The sequence below is a fragment of the Phascolarctos cinereus genome, unplaced genomic scaffold (assembly GCF_003287225.1).
Source record: "Phascolarctos cinereus isolate Bilbo 61053 unplaced genomic scaffold, phaCin_HiC Scaffold_4;HRSCAF=312, whole genome shotgun sequence".
NCBI lineage: Eukaryota > Metazoa > Chordata > Mammalia > Diprotodontia > Phascolarctidae > Phascolarctos > Phascolarctos cinereus.
Genome location: NW_027555847.1, coordinates 14,629,494 through 14,649,953, shown reverse-complemented (window position 1 = coordinate 14,649,953; position 20,460 = coordinate 14,629,494). Strand labels below are relative to the sequence as shown.

Below are 20,460 nucleotides of genomic sequence, written 5' to 3'. Positions count from 1 at the left end.
CTAAAGGGCGTGTTTGGGCTGGGTGTTCGGAGGCTGCGATGTCCGTCAGGTGATGGGCTGCCTGGGAGGGGCCTCTCAGGGGCTTCCTGCAGAGGCTGGTGACCCACTCCCTGGGTGTGGCATGGAAGGGGATTCTGGTGCCGAGATGCCTCTAGAGCCTCGTCTAGCCCTCTCAGGGCTGGGGTTCTTGTGCGTAAGGGAGAAACTGGACCTCAAAAGCTCCGTAATTCTCTTCAGTGTCATATTCTCTCCTTTTGTCTGTAGGGAGTGGTACCAGTCGGCAGGAACAGTGGAATGCCTAATGTCACCTTTAAATATGACAGTAAGTAACCAACTTGTCTTCTACGACATAAAGTAACGTGAAACCCCGCGATGCTGTTGTTCGGTCATGTTTCCGTCATGTCTGGCTCTTCGTGACCCCATTTTGGGTTTTCTAGGCAGAGGTACTGGAGTGGTTTGCCATTTCCTTCGCCAGCTCATTTTACAGATGAGGAAACTGAAGCGCCACAATGCTTCTCTTTCTGGCCGTAGACAGTAATCAACAGTGATTCTATCGGGCTTTGAGGATGATGTTCTTGGCCAAGGGCAAAAAAAAAGAGTAAAAAAGATTGCTGAGCTTTCTAGAGGTTGCATCAGAGCTCCAGGATTCCATGGTACACGTCACCACTCAGCTAGAGTATAGAAGCTTAGCTAAATCCCCATGCCTCAGTTTCTCCTTGTAGATGATTTTTTTTTAACACTGTCAGTGAGAGTTTAAGGAGCTTGACTGGACACACGAAATAGGCAGTGAGATTATAATACCCCATCACTCGCTGACAGGCCCCAAGAATGTTGCTTTCAAGGTGTAGTGAAAAGATTGAGTCTGAAAGTGAGGACCTGGGTTTAAATCATGGCTTGGCTTTGCCACTTGCTGCTGTGTGGTCTTGGACAAGTCATGTACCCTTTCAGGCCTCAGTTTCTTTATCATGTCATCCAACCCTGAGGTGTATGAACAGAGTGAATCTGACTTATGGCTGGGAGCTTTTCTCTGGTCTGAGTGTCTGATCCAGATTTTAGCCACGTAGGTGAAGGTCTTACTAGCTGTGTGATCCTGGACAAGCCGCTTAACATCTCTCTGCCTCAGTTTCTTGATCTGTAAAATGGGGATAATATCACCTACCTCAGGATTATTTTGAGGATCAATTGAAATAATGAATGTGGAGGCAGCTAGGTGGCACAGTGGATAGAGCACTGGCCCCAGAGTCAGGAGGACCTGAGTTCAAATATGTTCTCAGACACTTGACATGCACTAGCTGTGTGACCCTGGGCAAGTCACTTAACTCCATTGCCTAGCCAAAATAATACTAATAATAATAATAATAGATGTGAAGTACTTTGCAAACCCTAAAGGGATAATTAAATGTTAGCTATTACTATTATTAGTTAGCAGTTTCCCAGAATATTCCCTTTAGCAAACAGGTCATGGAGTCATACCTTTTTTTTTTCTTCTGCTTTTTGGTGAGGCAGTTGGGGTTAAGTGACTTGCCCAGGGTCACACAGCCAGTAAGTGTCAAGTGTCTGAGGCCACATTTGAATTCGGGTCCTCCTGACTCCAAGGCCAGAGTTCTATCCGCTGTGCCACCTAGCTGCCCCAGGAGTCATACCTTCTTAAGACTTGCTAGCTAGTGGGGCAGCTAGGTGACCCAGTGAACTTGACACTTACTAGCTGTGTGACCCTGGGCAAGTCACTTAACCCCAATTGCCTAAAAACAAACAAAAACAACAACAACAACAAAAAAAGACTTGCTAGCTAGCCCCCTGGCTTCCCATGTTCACTTATTTGGTTCAGTCCCCATATTTCTTCCTGAAAGAAAAACCCATGAAATCCAGCTGTTTTTGTCTGCTCTGTGATATGGAAAACTGGGGGGTGGGGTGGGGATCAGTGTGAATAATTACTACTTGAGTAAAGTATTAGTCATAAAAACTTAATACTCCACACCAAGAAACCCAGACTGAGCACATGAGAGCCTCTCAGCCCTGGGACTCTTAGTAGCGGCCCCGCCCAGTCCTGCCCACCCCCTCCCCTCTAGGGGTGGTAATGTAAACCCCCAAGGGGTCAGTAACACTGAAGCCACCATATACAATTTCCCTCCATGTTGTACCCATGATGTCATAGCTGGGCATTGGAAACACATGTTTTTAAGTCTGGCAGAGTTGCCCACCTTCAGAGATGCCCCTTCCCTAGCCCAGGTTCTGTAGGATTTGAGTAAGATGAATCTGGGGGATTTTTAAGAATTTTAATTGTTTCCAATAGCGTATGCGAGAACCACAGTAATGTAAATGAAACTAGTAGCAAGAGAAAGTTGAACTCTGAGTAACTATAAAGCCTGGTCTCAGTACTGGAGAAATGGTCATAAAACACTGTTCCTTCCTCTCTGTAAAGAAGAGGGGGACCCCAGGTACAGAGTGCTGAATACACTTCCAGATGCAATTGTTGGGTTCATTACTTCTGCCTAACTTGTTTATTGTTATTTTTCCAGGGGGAGGGTTCACATCCACGTCCAAGCAGTGGGCTCTCCAAATAACATTAAAAGCAAAAGGTACCAATAAGATGCCATTTAAAAAAATTCATCGTTCTCATTCCACACTTTATTTTAGACTGTACAACTTACTTGAATCCAGTGGGAAAACATGTGATTACTGATGTGCAGAATATCACCATCAGCCAGTACGCCTGCTATGACCAGGTGGCCGTCACGGTGCTTTGGACAGCAGGTGCCCTGGGTAAGTGGAGGAAACATTTATTGCTCACATGTTTTGCCCGCATGACTTTGGTAGATGACGTCCAGGTGACGATCAGTAGGGAGATGATGATATGATAAGCTGAGTCGTGTCCATGAAACTGGAGGTCTTGTCCAGACCTCCCCTGGCATTAGAACCTTGTTTCTGGACCCTTTTGAGAGAACAGTAGAAGGAAGTCTTTCTCTGTGAGTAAAGGCCAATTAGCTGAGATCTTGAGCCTCATTAGGAAGAAAAGTGCTTGCATTTCATTGTGAGTTGGCTCATCTCAGTTGTGGTCAATAAAATAAGATGTGGGTGAATTGGAAGAAAGAACACTTGTTGAATAAATAGTGGGGAGGAAGGGTCACACTTTTTTTGAAACATTGTTTCATGAGCATCTATCGATTTCACCAACATTGCTTAGAAAGGGTTATGGTGGGTGATTGATGCTTGTACAGCACTATGTGGTTTCTTAAGGGCAATAAAAGAAAATTACATGGAGCTTTTAGAAATATTTACAGGGGGGCTTGGTGGAGAATGCCTTGGTGGCAACTTGGCTTGAAATTAAGCTCTTAACTGTGGAGCTGAGCTCAATTTTGTATGAAATGGACATGGTTTGGTATTACCAATAACCATGCCTCTTGTTATTGGTATAGCTCCGGGGCATATTGTTTAATGAGGACCCTTCCCTTGCAGAATCTCAGAGACCTTTGAGGCCATTTAATCCAATTTACCTGAGGGAAAATCCCCGACAAGTGGTCACTCCAACCTTACTTGAAAACTGCTAATGATTGGGAATCTCATTCCACTCTGGGATAGTTAAATTTGCAAAGGCTTGAAAGTCTCTCTCTTTAGATATAGTCAGAAAATGTAGTTTTCTTCCAAATAATAAAAGCTTAAATTTCTCTAGCATTCAAAGGTTGGCACATTGCTTTCTACCCATCAACTCCATGAGGTAGACAGCGCTCGTGATATTATCTCCATTTTACAAATGAGGAAACTGAGGCTGCAAGGCATCAAATGACCGGTCATGACCACAGACCTAGTTAGTATCTGGCTTGGGATACAAAGCCCAGTGCTTCATCCGCTCTGCAGTGGGCTATTGCCAGGACACTCCTGCTAATAGTGTTGCCAGACAGAAAGCCATTTATATTTACTTCTTATTAATTTTTTCCCCATATAACCTTAGGATACATGTACACACTTACATATAAACACAGATCTCCTTATAGAGTTCTACAATAGGGGATCTTCAGCTCTTTGATGTCAGAGAGCCCTTTGGCAGCCTACGGACCCCTCTTAAAATGTTTTAAAATGGCAACTAGGTGCCTCAACGGATAGAGCAGTGGGCCTGGATTCAAGAAGACCTGAGTTCAGATCCTGAATCAGACACTTAACTGGCTCTGGGACCTTTGGCAATATGCAGAATCTCTCTCTTCCTCAGTTTCCTGGTCTGTAAAATGGGGATAATAACAGCACCTACTGACTGCAGGTTAAGAACTCTAGGCTCAGAGGCTTAAACGGCATAGACATGATAGATCAGATCCCTCCTCAGGCACTTACTATCTTTGTGACCCTGGAGCAGGTCACTTCACCTCCTTGGCCTCAGTTTCCTTGTTGGTACAATGAGGGAGTTGGACCCTTGCCTGTAAGGTCCCTTCTGTCTCTAAATCTGTGATCCTATGAGTGATCCCCACAAAGGAAGGATGGAAATGAGATGACCCTTGCCCTCACTGTCTACAAGGACTGTGCATTACAGCCATTGGGAGTTGGCATGGCCCAATGGGAAGAAAAATCCCAGCTCTCTTAGTTCCTACCTGCGTGATCCCAGACAAGTTACTTTATGTCCTGGGCCTCAGTTTCCTCGTGTGTAAAATGAGCAGCTGAACTAAGTGACCTCCAGGGACCGCCTGTGTCCGTGTCTGAGTTCCTGTGATCTGGCATCACAGGATGGGAGAGCTTGACAGGCCGTGATAAAGGAAGAAAGGGGCCTCTCCTATCACATTCCCACCCCAGTTAATTGCATGCTATGCAATTACTGTAGCAGTAAGAAAACCCTGTGCCTCTAGAGGCGTGCACACAGGTTCAGCTGGTTTCTTTTCCTGGGAGTGTGTGCGAATGTGAACCCCTTGCTTCTCTTCTTATGCTTTGAGGAACTGTGATTATATCCACGTAGGCATTCCTTCCACCCAATGGAAATCTTGAGGGGCATGGTGAGTTACTGTGCCTCTCCTCCCCCAAGGAAATCCATTACCCAGTGATAGGGTGTGGGAATGGGTCTCTCCAAGCGTGGCCAGGATGGTCCTTGGGCTTCAGGCGCAACAATATATCTGGGGAGTTAGATGGATGCCAATAACACATGATAATTCTTTGGAAGCAATGTTGGTGAAATGGATGGAGCCCGTTACTGGGTCTGCCCTGGAAGCCTCCCTAGGTCTGATGAGACCTGCCACTTTACACTCTGCTATCATAGTCTTAGAGGACTCAGTATACCCCCACTCCCTCCAGAAGCTAAGGAGGTGAATGTTCGAGTGGATTGAAAAAAATATAGGGGGGTAGCTAGGTGGGCAGTGGATAGAGTCAGGAGGTCCTGAGTTCAAATGTAGCCTCAGACACATGATACTTATTAGCTGTGTGACCCTAGGCAAGTCACTTAACCCCGATTGCCAAGAAAGAAGGAAAGGAAGGAAGGAAGGAAGGAAGGAAGGAAGGAAGGAAGGAAGGAAGGAAGGAAGGAAGGAAGGAAGGAAGAAAGAAAGAAAGAAAGAAAGAAAGAAAGAAAGAAAGAAAGAAAGAAAGAAAGAAAGAAAGAAAGAAAGAAAGAAAGAAAGAGAAAAGAAAGAAAAGAGAAAAGCGTATCGGACTGTTTCTTCAGAAATTTAGGATCAGACAGCAGAGCTTGTTTGCCTGGGATCAGGTGTCCCCAGGACACAAAGCCTGGTGTGTTTGTTCACCTCGGTGGGGCCCTGAACTTAATCCTTGGGGAAGCATGTAGTGAGGCATGCTGTGGGAGCTTAGGTGACAGTGACCTCTCTTTCCTGGCCCCTGTAGGTCTGCATTCTACACTTGGGGTCCTCTGAGTGGTCTGATAAGAACATTTACCAGCTGATTTCTGAATGTCTTTTTCATGAAGAATTACAGAAAAAACCGTCATGTAAAAATCACATAGGCAGCTAGATGGCACATGGGATAGAGCATTAGACCTGGAGTCAGGAAGACCTGAGTTCAAATGTGACCTCAGTCACTTGCTAACTGTGTGACTCTGAGCAACTCACTTAACCTCCTTGGCCTCTATTTCCTCATCTGTAAAGTGGAAATAATATCACCTACCTCAGCACTGTTGTCAGGATGAAACGAGATAATATATGTAAATGCCTTGTAGACCTTCAGATGCTGTGTGAATGCTAGCTATTCTTATTATCCCAAGTCACTTAATCTTGGATTCGAGAAACCTCATCACTAGATCACAGATTAATAAATGTCTGTTGAACTGTCAGCCAAATCAAGATGACTGCTGCTACCCAAATACTATTTTTCCAAAGTAATGTTCTTAATAGAAGAACAGAAACTAAGGGCAGCATGGCAATATAAAAAGTGACAATGGGATAGGGGTGATCCTGAAGGGAAGAGGAACCTGCTTTTGGTGGGGAAAGAGAAAGGCATGTGCAGCCTTCACACACGTTTCCATTTCCTAATTATGGGTTGCCTGGTTTTGAATCTGCTACTTATATCCACCTGCCCTTGGGGAAGTCACTATCTCTCTGCATCTCAGTTACTCATCTGTAAATTGGGCTGGAAGGAGGACCTATCACATATTTCTTCATTATTTACATTGCTGATTCTCAGTTTCCTCATCTGTAAAATGGAAGCTGTGGTCCTTATCCTCCCCACCTGAGGACCACTGAGAAGCCCGACTCTGCCAACTCAGATGTGTTTGGCTTGGGATTGTTTTCCAGTAGTGGTGATGGAGCTAGGCTGATCCCAACACCCACCATCACACAGAGCCCCCTGGTGGCATACGGTGAGATGACGGATCGGGGGAAGGATGCAGCTTGTGGCCACAGAATGGGGAGAAGCTAACCGGCCTCATGGCAAGGGCAAGATGATGCTGAGAGCACTCATGAAGATAGCTGATGTTCCTATAGGACTCTGTGTGTGTGTGTGTGTGTGTGTGTGTGTATGTGTGTGTGTGTGTGTGAGAGAGAGAGAGAGAGAGAGAGAGAGAGAGAGAGAGAGAGAAAGAGAGAGAGAGACAGAAAGAGAGAGAGAGAGAGACAGAGAGGAGAGAGCTTCACAGCAAATCTGGGAAGTGGATACCTCTCATTATCCCCATTTTACAGTAATAGCCAGCATTTATTTTTATACTAATAGCTAGCTAGGCTTATTTTACAGATAGGGAAACCGAGGCTCAGAGAGGCTAAGGCCAGGCCCCACAGCTAGGCTGTCAGAGACACAGCTTGAATCAGGTCTTCTTGCCTAGAAGCCCAGCCCTTTGTCTCCTTTACCTCCTCCCCCACATCCCCATCTCTCCTTCCTCTATTCTACTTCGCCAGCTAAAGTAGCAACAATTCCTTTAACTCTGACGTGTGAGTGGTGAGAGATGCTTGGGGACAGGGCCGTGGCCATGTGCCATCTTGGAGCAGGACACGTGCTCAGAAATAATCAGTCTTGCCTTTAATGGGAGCCTTTGGTTTTCGTGCAGGCATCGAATTCCTCAAAGGATTTCGGGTCATCCTGGAGGAGCTGAAGTCGGAGGGGCGTCAGTGCCAGCAGATGCTCCTGAAGGACCCTAAGCAGCTCAACAGTAGTTTTAAAAGAACCGTAAGTTGCCTGTCAGTGACAGCATGGCCTTGTTAAGGGAAGGGACGGGGTTGATGGAGTCACACCAGGCTGTCCAGAAAGAAGCAATTAAGACAGCCGAGTGAGCTGTCTCTGTCCTCCTGGTCATGCTCCTTGGTGCCTGCTCTATGCCAGTGATCACAGAGCTCTAACGAGGGTGAGGCCAGTGAGGCTTTGCACCAGGGTGCTAAATTTGGAGGAGGCTCACAGCACTCTTAGGCCCTCGGTGGAGCAAAAACTTTAGAGATTAGCACCTAGGCAGCAAGAATAATAGTTAAAACAAGAAGCTACCTGATGCTGGGCAAGAGTGAGATCCTTCCCACTGCCCAAGAAGTGGCCTTGGTCTGATGCCTTGGGATCTTTTTCTTTGCTGCTTCTCCAAGTCACCCCAAGTTGTATTTATCCCAGGTGCAAAAATTCTTAATGTTCTTATTGCTAAGCCTAAGGATCTTTCCAGTATGGTTTGGGGAGAAAGAAAGGCTGTGTGTGTGATAGTTAGGGTTAGGGTTAGTATTAATAAGTGATGCATCTTACTATCCCCAAACTAATAGCAGTATTGGTGCCTGGCTTGATTTGTTAAGAGGTGTTTAGGATAGAGACCACAAGTTGGTCTGGACTTCTCCGGGATGGAAGGTGGGGGCCACAGATGGCCCATCTCCATCATCTGTGAGTAGCTCCCTGGGATGGCCGAGTGACTCATTGAATTAGCTCACCCAGCCTGCTTTCTCTCCCTTCTTCCAGGGCATGGAATCTCAGCCTTTTCTGAATATGAAATTTGAAACCGACTACTTTGTTAAGATTGTCCCCTTTCCTTCCATTAAAAATGAAAGTAATTACCACCCCTTCTTCTTCCGGACTCGACGTAAGTACAGCCTGCCCCCCGTCTCCACAGAGGGTCCTTTCAGGGGTGGCAACCAGCAACGTGCCCCCTTACCCCCATGAAGCACTCTGGAGAACACGCCTGTACTCAGGACTGATCCCCAAAGTGAGGGTGGAGATGGGCTCTCTGTTCCAAGGCAAAGGGCTCATGGCAAAGAATAGGGGGCCAGGAGCCAGTGAGCTAATGAAGGAACCTCTCCACTGTTCAGTCCAAGGATGGGGTTCTTCATTGGGGAAGGTCATTTGGAATGTAGAGTTCAGCTGGGCTGTTATTGAAGGGTGTGACAAAAGTGTGAATGTGGATGGGTTGGGGGGCATCCTGGGCAGCTCTTAATAGATAATTATATGGATCTGTAGAGTGGTTTCCTCATGGAATCTCCCTATATCATTTAAATTACCCGTCCAAATCACCCCTCCACCTAAATGAATGAATGAATGGATAGAAGGGAGGCATCTGGTCTTGGGTTCAAAAAGTCTGGCCTCTGACACATGCTCTCTGCAGGTCACAGGCCTTGGCCAATGCTCTTAGAATATAAGAGTCACTGATCTGCTCTGGAGAGTTTCCTCAAGTTTGGTTGGCAAGCATTTATGCAGAGCCCATGTTTTTCTGAAATGGGCTAAGGGCTGAGGTTACAGGGGAAGGCAAAAAAAAGCAAAGAAAAAAAAACAAATTTAGGCAGCTGGGTGGTGCAGTGGCTAGAGCTCTGGCCCTGGAGTCAGAAAGGCCTGAGTTCAAATTCGGCCTCATACACTTAGTAGCTACGTGACCCTTGGTGCCACAGGCAATTCTAAGGCATGGAGGTATTTGTTTGAGGGAATAGTTGTAGGAGGTATTTTTTTTTCTTCTGATGTATAATTGTGTTGAGATTGTTGCTATTATAGGATGTAATAAATCACTAGTACTTGTACCTTTGGCTGTGTTCAATCATATGTGATTGTAAAATGCCTGTCGCTTATTGTTTGCTACCTAATATTCACATCATTACAAGTGGTGAATAAATATTGCTTCAATTAAACCAGAAAACGGTGGAGAATGCTAGGTTTGGAGTCAGGAAGATCTGACTTTAAATTCCGCCTTGGATCTTTACTGGCTGTGTGATCCTGGTTAAGGCACTTAACCCTCAGCCTCAGTTTCCTCATCTGAAAAATGGGAAGAATAATAGCACCTACCTCATGAGGTTACTGTGAAACTCAAAAGAGAGAATGCAGGTAAAGCCACGTGCAGCCTCAGAGCTCTATATAATGGTTTTGTTGTTGAGTTGTGTTCTATCATGTCTGACTGTCCGTGGCCCATTTGGGTTTTCTTTGTGGAGATACTGGACTGGTTTGCCATTTCCTTCTTCAACTCATTTTGCAGATGAGGAAACTGAGGCTAACAGGGTTAAATGATTTGCTGAGGATCACACAGCTCATAAGTGCCCAGCACTCCATTCACTATGCTGCCACCTGGCTGTGTCAGAGGCCCCCAGAGCTGAGGTGATCCGCCCTGGGGCACACAGATCTGATTACAGGCGGGATTTGAACCCAGGCCTTTCTGACTCCAAGCCCAACAATTTTATCCACTACTGCATGCTTCCCTCTCCATATTATTTAATCGTGTCATGCTAATTATTTCATGTGCCGTCCCCTGAAGATGATCAGATCCTTGAGGGGAGAAATGTCCTAATGTGTTTGTGTCTTCCACAAAGCCTTGCACAGCAATGCACTCAAATGTTTGTTGCACGAATATGTGCAGTTTGCTCTCACCTGCACAGTGAGATGCTGGGAGCAGGTAAATGACTGATTGATTGAATTTGTTCATTTTTCTTTTCACTCCATAGCATGTGAATTGCTGCTTCAGCCAGACAACCTGGCCTGTAAACCTTGTAAGTAGAATCGCTAACAGCCCCTCGCCTGACCCACGGGCAGGAATCCATGGGCTGGGGCCGGGTGGCCGGTGTGTGGGGCTCACTTTCCCTCCCCCCTCCTCACTCTCCGCAGTCTGGAAGCCCAGGAACCTCAACATCACTCAGCAGGGGCTGAATATGCAGGTGTCCTTCGACCGCGCCCCCCACAACTTCGGGTTTCGCTTTTACTATCTTCACTACAAGCTCAGGCACCAAGGCCCCTTCAAACGCAAGACGTGCAGGCAGGTAAGCCTAGTGAAAGACGTCCACCTGACTCCATGTTGGGGCATGCTAGGGGGCGCCAGAGTGCCCAGAGCATCAGGTCTAGAATCCTGAAGACTCGTCTTCTTGAGTTCAAATGTGGCCTCGGACGATTACTAGCTGTGTGACCCTGGGTAAGTCACTTCACCCTGTTTGCCTCAGTTTCCTCATCTGTAAAATGAGCTGGAGAAGGAAATGGCCAACCACTCCAGTATTTCTGCCGAGAAAACCCCAAAGTGAGTCATGGAGAGTTAAACGTGGCTGAGATGACTGCACAGCAAAAGCACTTATTAAACACCTACTAGGTGCTTTGGGGATGCAAAAATGAAATGGTCCCTGCCTTCAAGAAGCTGACATTCTGGGGAGGGGGGCCGTGCTGTATCGTGTAAACAGATAGGGAAATACTCAGATATCTACAAAGGTACACAAAAGAATTTCAAGATGGACATAGCACTAACAACTGGGAAGGCCTCCCATCGGTAGCTTTGGAGGAATCCAGAGACTTGGAAAGCCTGTGTCTCTTGCCTGTTTTTCATCCTCCAAGCAGATGGACCTAAATTAAAGCCCCATGAAGTGATAAAACTCCAATATGGTACCCAAAGGGCCCCCCCAAGCCCTATTTTATTGCTCGGTGGTCTTCCCTTGGCCTCAAGTAAGAACATTCCTTAGAACTGACTGTTTGCAGACATTGGACCCAAAGGTGGCCGGGTGGGACAACGCAGCCAAAATGCCCTTTTAACAGCCTGAGGTGAAGACTTGTTTGGTTCCTCTTCCAAAGAGAAATCTGCAGGCTGCTATGAGCACAGGGAGGGACGGGCCTTACGGATCTGGAGGAATCCTAGACGTTCTTTTTAAGGAGGTCAATTTTTAAAATATGTATTTTTATTGTATTGCAGGAACAAAATACAGAGATAACCAGCTGCACTCTTCAGAATGTCTCTCCGGGGGACTATATAATTGAGGTAAAAATTGCTGAAACCATTCGTTGGAGTCCAGGAACACTAATGGATTTAATCTCTTAAAATAAATATGTCTTTTCTCTTTTGTTTTCTGTCACCCACCTTTCCCACTGTACTCTTGTCCCTCCATGCACTGCCTTCTAATAAAGACATTTTTGTAAATGAAAAAAGTAAAGCAAATCTAAGCAACCTATGTAAAAAGCCTATGTAAAAGGCAATGTTCCCAGCCATTCTCCTCCACGTCTTGCCTAGAAGAATTGAAAGGCGTCCTCTCCTGTTTCTTCTCTAAAGCCAAATCTCATCGTTTTAATTTTGCAATTATAAGTAAATGAAATGAGCTGAATGAGGAAATGGCAAACCACTGCAGTGTCTTTCCAAAGAAAACCCCAAAAGGGGGTCATGAAGAGTCTGACATGATTGAAAATAACTAAACAACAACAAAACTTTTGCAAGGGGGCTTAATTTTAATCAGAAATGTCAGGCATCATGGCCTGGGTCAGAAGAGTCAGATTGGTCGAAGACCTGGGTTCAGATTCTGTTGCTCCTTACTCTCTGTGTAACTGTAGACCCCTCTCTGGGTCTCAGTTTTCTCATCTCTAAAATGAGGGGATTGTGGCCTCGATGACCTCTGGGGTCCAACTCTATATTTGCTCTTCTATATAGATTCTCGTAGCCTTAGAAATGTTAGATTTTGGCTGATATCATGGAATTGTTCTGTGAGTCAGGGATTTCTTGACTTGGTGAAGGAAACATGGTTTTTTGGCCCCCAGGTGATGGAGATTTCCACACACAGAAAACTGTGAAGAGCATTTCCTACTTAATTTGTAGAAGGGTCATGGACCCAGGAGGAGGAAGGAAGCTCCCACATGGATGAGAACCGTGTGTCCTTGAAGGCTTGCAGCCTCGTTCTGAGATAATATGCCAAAGGTGGACCTGTCGTGGGCTTTTCCACTTTCCTCATCTGTCACCTGATCAGGTGTCATGCTCTCGGCAAAACACAGAGTGCAGCCCTAACCAGATTAAAATGTAATTGGGAAGTGTTAAACAAAATAAACAGAAACACCAGGACATAGATAATATTAATTTGTGGTTTTCTAAGTCAATGTGTGGCAGCGGGAACATCGTTTTTGTGTGAGTTTGCCCACACTAGGCTCCGAGCTCCCTTCTTTCTCCAGTGGTCTCTATAATTCTATTCAAGATTTAAACTCAGTGCCTGAATGACCTCCCAACACTTATCAATCAACAGTCTTGGCATTTTCTATTTCAAAAGCCCAATGGCCACCTCTTCTTCCTTTACCTGCCCCCACATAATGGACATTTTCACCCTCCTCATTTTCATCCTGGCTAGGATGACTGTTTATTTTAAGGCTCTTAATTCACATGGGCACAGATTAGGAGGGAGAAGCTATAATTTTCAGAACTAGATAACACATATCATATTAAGATGAGCTTCTCTCTCTTCTAGCTTGTGGATGACACAAATACAACCAGAAAAATGATGCATTATGTCTTCAAGCCAGGTAAGCAGTCTCTTCTCCCAGAGGGATCCTGCTTTGGGTTCCGAGAAGACAAAGCATCTAAGGCGTTCCGAGCCTCCCCCACCCCTTGGATCACCCCGCAGAAACATTCATCAAACCCCATTCGGTTTTTGGAAAGGTTTTGATGCTTACTACATGCATGACTTTGGGGAAGTCACATCCCATCTGTAAACACAGGATTGTCTGCTGGGGTGTGTGCCTGCCTTGGTTTACCTTCTGGCTCTGAACTTTGAAGACAGTTCCCCAAAGTTACCTATGGTCTTAACAGATTCTCCTGGGGAGCTATTTTTGGTTCCTGTATCAAAGAATTTGAAGGGACTCTGTAAATCCTTTTGAATAAGTTGAAACTAGCACGGTACAGTAGAAAGGGCAATGGGTTTGGAGTCAGGGACCTGGATTCAAATTCCGGCTCTGCCCTTACTTGGCCTCTTCTCCTTCTCTGTGTCTTTGTTTGTAAACTGAGGGTATGGATTTGATATCTCTCTGGTCCTGTACACCTCTAGAGCTATGAGCCAAGAGATAAAAGTGTTACCAACTATTTTTAAGGGAGTTGGGAGGAGTAATAATAACAATCAATGATGGTGGTGATGCCTGACATTAAGAAAAGCACTTAAAGATTTGCAAAGTCCTTTATCTCATTAATTTTTATTAAAATCATTACATTATTATCACTGTTATCTCATTTGATCCTCATAACATCGCAATCCCTCTTTTACAGATAAGGAAACTGAGGCTGAAAAGTTAAATGTCTTTTCTAGGGTCATAGCTAGTGTCTTGAGGGAGCGTCTGAACTCGTCTTCTAACTCTAGTCCACTGTGCCATCTGGTGGCCTCAAGTGGAATAGCAGAGTTCATCTGATCGTGGGAGCTAGCTTACCCCACCCATTTAGCGCGCTGAGCCTCGTTTTCTTCATCTACAAAATTAGAATAATGAGGATGATGATGATAATGATGATGGTATTGATGGTAATAATTACAATGATACGTATAATGATTATGATAATAACAATACTAATGATGTTATAATGATGATATAATTACAGTAGTGATTAATATAATGGTGATTATAATACTGGTGATAACAATGTTGATTATAATGATGATAATTATAATTGCGATGATAATTGTGATGGTGATGATTTTAATAATGACAGTTATTATAATGCTGACGATGATAATTACAGTAATGATGGTGATGATGATGATAACAGTAACCACTGCTTTCCTCACTGGTTTGTGAGGAGCTGAGTGCTTTGGGGGCCTGAAAATCTTCAGACAGTGGGTAGCTTGATAGTGGTGGTGGAGCTGAGGGTGGTCTCACGCACGGCTTCTTGGCAGCATGTCCCGTCTCTGAGGGCTCTCTTCCCTTTTTGAACCCTAGTGCATTCTCCCTGGGCTGGGCCCATCCGGGCCATCGCCATCACAGTCCCGTTGGTTGTCATCTCTGCCTTCGCGACGCTCTTCACCGTCATGTGTCGCAAGAAGCAGCAAGGTACGTCTTGGGTCGATGTGGTGGGGGCGCTGGAGAGATCCCCGCACTTGGCGGGCTGCATTGGAGGTCAGTGGCCGCTCGCTTGCCCTGGGAAGGCGCAGACATCGCTCGGCTTTGGGTTCCTTTTCAGAAGAGCAGAGACGGCCCTGTGGAGTAGGTAGTGGGCCAGCCCTAGGCCCAGGTGACCTCAGCTTGAGTCCAGCCCCAACATATACTAGCTCTGTGACCATGGGCAAGGCTCTTAGGCCGTCAATGCCACGGGGAGCCCTTTAAGACATGCAGTTGCTGAGCTTTATTGGTGGAGAGAGTTTTCATACCTGAGATCTCAGGTCCAAACAATGCCAAAACTGTGCCCCATCCATCTCATACGAGGAGAGTACTTTGAAATTATAAGGCATGATGGAATATGCGGTGATCACCATCATCAGTTAAAAAGCAGAATGATTCCGTTGTGTAGAGGTGGGGGGCTATGGGCATGAAGCAGTGCATGTGCTTTTGGACAGACTTGCCTTTTTGGTTAGTTTGGTGGCTTTTTGTTTTAAGAGAGTGTTCAGTAGGAGCAGGAAGGCTCAATATCTCAGTAAAATACTGATTTTTTAAAAAAAAAAAAAGCACCATGAACTTCTAAAAACGGGAAACACATTTGAGAATGAGGAGTCTGAGTCCCCTGTAGCCCAGTTTTGTGTCCACCACAGAACTGGCTGTTCTACATCCCAAGGACTACAAGCAGGCGGGGGCGGGGGGTGGGGGGGAGGTTTCCCTCTATTCCAGCCCTCTGCCCAGCCAGTAAGTTGCCAGTACCAGATGACTGTCCTTCTGCAACATCCTTGGCTCCCATGTCCTTCTCTCTACCCACTGGTAGTAACTTACATCAGGCCTTAATCGCCTTTCCCCATGGCTGTTCTAAAAGCTGCCTAGTCATTTCTTGGCTGCCTCTGCCTCTGTAATCCACATTCACGTTGCTACCAGAGTCACATTTCTAAGGTACAAGTCTGATTGTGCCCCTCAGGAGAGTGCTCAGATGCCTTCAGTGGCTCACTGTTGCCTCTAGGATAAAATAGAGGCTGCCGAGCCTGACACTCAAGGCCTTCCACCATCTGACTCTGTCTTATTTAGCATGATTGCCCTTTGTACATTGCACAAGACACATCAACCATCACTGAGTTTGACACGTGTTGTCTCCACTTTTCAGAAACCTCTCCAAAGCTTAGCTCCACTGTTATTTTCTCCCTGCAGCCCTCCCCTCGGAAGTGTTTTCTCCTGTTGCTAGTCTTTTTAATGTACCTTGTCTGAAAATTTCTTTGGCTTCTATTACTTTTAGCTAGGTGGCACAGTGGATAGAGTCCCCAGCCTGGAGTCAGGAAGACCTGAGTTCAAATCCAGCCTCAGACACTTATTAGCTCTGTGACCCTGGGCAAGTCACTTACCCCTGTTGACCTGTTTCTTCATCTGGGAAATATTTAGCAGCATGGCCCACGGGATGGAAAACCGGTGTTTGAATAAGGGGCAGCGTGGGTTCAAAGTCCCAATTTTGGCACGTATGGGCTGAGTGACCACTGGGCAGGTCACTAGGAGAGCCCCAGGCAGAACATGCTAAGGCTCTAAGCTTCATAAGCTGCAAAACTTACTGTTGTAGCGTCTGCATTGGTCATAGGATTGCCTTCCTGGCCAATGAAATCACAGCTTGGACCAAAAAAAGTGCAAGGTCCTGTGGTAGGCCCTAGGATGCAAAAAAGAACTGGTCTCTGTTCTCAGGGAGTTTGTCTTCTTTAAAGAGGATGATAACAATAAGAGCTAATATTTATATAAACACTTTACATTTGTGCCATTAAATTGTAAGCTCCTTGAGGGCAGGGACTGTCTCTTGCCACTTTTTGTATCCCCAGCACTTAGCACAGTGCCTGGCACATAGTAGGTGCTTAATAAATGTTTATTGATTTAAGGGGAAGAAGATTGGAGTTTTGATTTTGTTACTATTAATTCTTACATCAACCTTATGAGGTGGATACTGTTATTATACCCATTTTACAAAAGAAGAAACTGAAATAAACAGGTTAAGTGAGTAGCTCAAGGTCACACAGCTAGTGTCTGAGGCCCCATTTGAACTCAGGTCTTCCTGATTTCCAGCCCCAGCACTCTACCCACTATACCATCTAACTTCCTCTAGGCACAAAAATCATGCTCTCTGATAAGGAAATACAAGATTATTTCAGGAGGGAGAAAATGCTAAAACGGAGGTAACGGCATAGGGAGAGTGTCAAGGTTGGCTTCCTGGAGGCGGTGACCCCTGTCTGAATTCTGAAGAAAATTCTGAATCTTAAGAGGCTGAGATGAGGAGGTGGAGAATGTAAGCTTCTTGAGCACATGGGTAGTTTTGGGTTTTGCCTTTGTAACCCCAGTGGCTGGCATACAGTAGGTACTTACTAATTGCCTTTTGCATTAAATGGAAGCGTAATTGGATGGGGCAGCCAAGCAGGGATGGTTGGCGGGATTAAAAAACGGTCCAGAGCTTCAGCTTCCTGTTAGCACAGACGCTGCTCATTCTGGCATGGGGGGAGTGTGGATTTAGCCAGTGTGGGAACCTTGGCCCCCATGTGACTGACTTCAGGGAAGAAAGGATTCCCACTTCGCAAAAGTTCTCTGCAGAAAGTTAGTTCTCATCTTTTATCACGAAGCTCTCGAGAAAGTGGTGGGTGCCAGCGCCCTCTGGTGGTCAGTAGCTGTCTTTGCATTCTTTTCTGTGGCCAAGCACAGCTGCGGTCTCTTCTACCTGCCAAATGCACCAGCCCCTTAACCAGTGGGGGATCATGTGAAGGCTGGTGGGGTTTGTATGGAGGGATGCCTCTCATGGGGAAAAAAAACCTGAGTTGTTTGCTCTTTTTTTAAAAATACATTTTTATTGAAGTTTTCTTTCTTGCATTGCCATAGTTTACCGTCCTTCTTCCCCCTCCTGGAGACCTCCCATAGAACAAATAGTATTTTTAAAGATTAAAAAAAGAGGAAAAAATCAGTACAACTGATCAATGCATGGAAAGAGTCTGAAAAGATGCGCATCATTCAGCACACACAGCCAGGCTCTCGTGTTCTTAATCCTTAGGGAAAGGAGAAGTGTTGCCGTTGGGTGCCAACTGTATCTTCTTTTTCAATTTAGAAAATATATATTCACATTTAGATGAGGAGAGCTCGGAGTCCTCCACGTACATGGCCGTGGCCCCTGGGGAGAGACTCCATCCTCGGCCCAAAGTGTTCATCTGCTACTCCAGCAAAGACTGCCAGAAACACATGACCGTCATCCAATGCTTTGCCTACTTCCTGCAGGACTTCTGCGGCTGCGAGGTGAGCTGTGCCCCTGCCCCTGCCCAGCAGGGATCAGGGTGAGTGTAGCACTCTCAGGAGGGCTGTGTACCCTTCTCTGAAAATAGCGCCAACTCGGGGAGGGTGGGAGATGGGGTCTTATGCTGCTGGGATCAAGAGTCAAACCAGGCAATGTCTGTGACATACCCTGCACTGTGTAAAAGTCAGTTTATTGTTGTTAGGATGCTGGTGGTGGTTACTCTCAATGGATGGATACAGCATGGATCAGTAGACAGAGAATTGGCTTCAGAGTCTGTGAGACCTGGGTTCAAGTCCCACCTACACAGTAGCTGCGTGACTCTGGGCAAGTCACTTGCTCTTTCCATGCCCAGGCAAACTCTGAGAGCCCAGGTTGTAGAGGTGGTACTGATCCTGCCTCCTCCCCATGACAGATACTCCTTCATATCCTCTAGCATGGCTCTCATGGCTTCTTGAGTCTACCCCTCTCTGTGCTGAACACTCCCATTCCTGTAGAGCAGGGGCTCTCAGCCTGAGGCCTGTGGACTTGGCTATTTAAATATCTGGATGACTGATGTCTCTATAGTTGTTTTCCTTTGTGATGCCGTCTATCGTATCTTATGCATTGTATAACCATTATTCTAAGAAGGCATCCGTTGGCCGTACCACATGCCAAAGGGGCCATGTCACGAAGAAAGGGAAAGCTTCTTGGCTTGAAGTCGGTCCAGGCCCCTTTCAGTGGACACTCTAAGCTGCCTACTTCCCATCCTTAACTTACCCTTCAAGACTGATTTTCCAGGAGCTGTGTGACTCGCGAAGATCTTCAAAGTCCTGACCTGACATTGTATGTAATAAGACTGCCCCCTTGTGTTCAGATAATTAATTACAAGGCTTGGCCATTTTCCTGTTTAGTTTTGAGATCTGCTTCTCTCCTAGATTTGGTTTATGGAGCCCAGCCGGTGGCAGGGCCAAATTCCTGTTGTCCCCTTTCAGCAAACATTCCTTCCTCTTCCTCACCCCATCTGACCCAAACACACACGGCCTCTTGACCTCCAGGCCGTGTATCATTAGCGCCCTGGATCCTGGCCAGCTGTTTCACAGATGTGTAGTGGGGGTCACAGAGGGAGCCAGCCAGGGGTGGCCGGATCCCTGGCCAGCTGTCTCTGCTCCTGGAGCAACCGCTCACAGCCCCCTGGATCTGGCAAGATGATCATTGCAGATTCACTTTTCCACTTCGTTTTTGGATTTTCATCTGACTTGTGTGAAAATGGCGAGAGAGAAAAATATGCCCTAAGATAGCTCCATGTTCCTGAATGTGTTGTGTCTTCTGCATGTGGAGGGAGCGGTGGATGGAGGCTGTGTCTTCAGGCTGCTAATGGCCTGTCTCTGATCACGTTTATTGTGGGAACAGAGACCAGGATCAGATCTTCTTTCCCACCTCCTGCTAGAAAAGCAAACACAGATGACTCCCGGTCGTGCTTCTTTTTTCTTAAATACACACCATGAAGAAATATCTGTATCCGGTATCCTGAAGAAATATGACAGAGTGTGGCATGGTGGCCTCAAGCCACGAAGGCTTGGGTTCAAATCCTGCCTCTGAAACATCCTTGCTGTGTGACCCTAGATAAGTCTCTTACCGTCCAGGTGCCCCACGCAACTCTTGGGAGACTGTAAGTGCCCGTCTGTAAGGAGAGAGGGAGTTTCTTTAGGAGTTCCTAGAAGTCTAAAAAAAGTTGTCATAGTTAAGTCAACATTTTACATGTCAGTATGAGGACTCCCTCCATTGACTCAGATTGCAGCCCCTCTCATTGCTCCAAATGGTCTCTGGTTGAAAACAATTCATTACTCTGAGGCCAAGCTGAGGGTGAGGGTGTTCCAGTGTAGCTCTGCTGAGGCTGGTCCTCAGACGACAGACAAACGGCATCCTGGATTTAGAGCTGGGGCACCTCAGAGGGACATGACTCCAGCTTCTCATTTTTCATATGTCAGAGAAATGACTTGACCAGAGCCACATAGGAATCAAGTGTCTGAGGCAGGACTCTAACACAGCCTTCTTCCCACCCGTGACACCATACTGAAAGCCTTTGCCGCTTGGCCTTGGCTTCCAAAGTTTGCACTCGTGAGAGGGGGAGGGGAGGCAGTAACATTGTCTGGGAGTCTGGACATTGTGCAGAGGGTGGGGATCCCCTCACCTGGAGGTCTTTGGCCAGGGCTGGATGACCCGCTGTCAGGTAGGGATCCTTGCACAGGTATGGACTGGCCACGATTCAGACGGTCAATTCAGTGACATCAGCGAGTGACCCCGACCCCATCTGAGTCTCTTCTTGTCTCCTCCTACCAGAATGTAAGCTTCTTGAGGGCAGGGCCTTTCTTCACTTTCTCTGTTGATTATTCTAGTATTTGACACAGTTCTTGGCACATACTAAGCACTTGGGCTTTTTGTTTTTTAATTAGCAGTCATTTATTTTCTCTCCCTCTTTTCCCCTCCAAAACAAACAACAGTGACAACAAAAAAAACCCCACAAATAAGTATAG

The 20,460-nt window shown here is 46.1% G+C and overlaps 1 protein-coding gene across 2 annotated transcripts in view; it reads left to right on the top strand.

The window, feature by feature from the left end:
• The window catches only part of IL17RD (interleukin 17 receptor D), an 86,074-nt gene that overhangs the window by 53,364 nt on the left and 12,250 nt on the right, over positions 1–20,460 (top strand). The window contains exons 2-11 of one of the 2 annotated variants that reach the window (XM_020970611.2): positions 265–322; positions 2,638–2,763; positions 7,463–7,581; positions 8,341–8,461; positions 10,299–10,343; positions 10,459–10,610; positions 11,522–11,587; positions 13,050–13,104; positions 14,503–14,613; positions 17,786–17,949. In XM_020970611.2, coding sequence (XP_020826270.1) covers positions 265–322; positions 2,638–2,763; positions 7,463–7,581; positions 8,341–8,461; positions 10,299–10,343; positions 10,459–10,610; positions 11,522–11,587; positions 13,050–13,104; positions 14,503–14,613; positions 17,786–17,949 — 1,017 coding nt within the window. Of the gene's footprint in view, positions 1–264; positions 323–2,637; positions 2,764–7,462; positions 7,582–8,340; positions 8,462–10,298; positions 10,344–10,458; positions 10,611–11,521; positions 11,588–13,049; positions 13,105–14,502; positions 14,614–17,764; positions 17,950–20,460 lie in introns of both variants that reach the window. The other variant, XM_020970610.2, reaches the window with a different exon arrangement.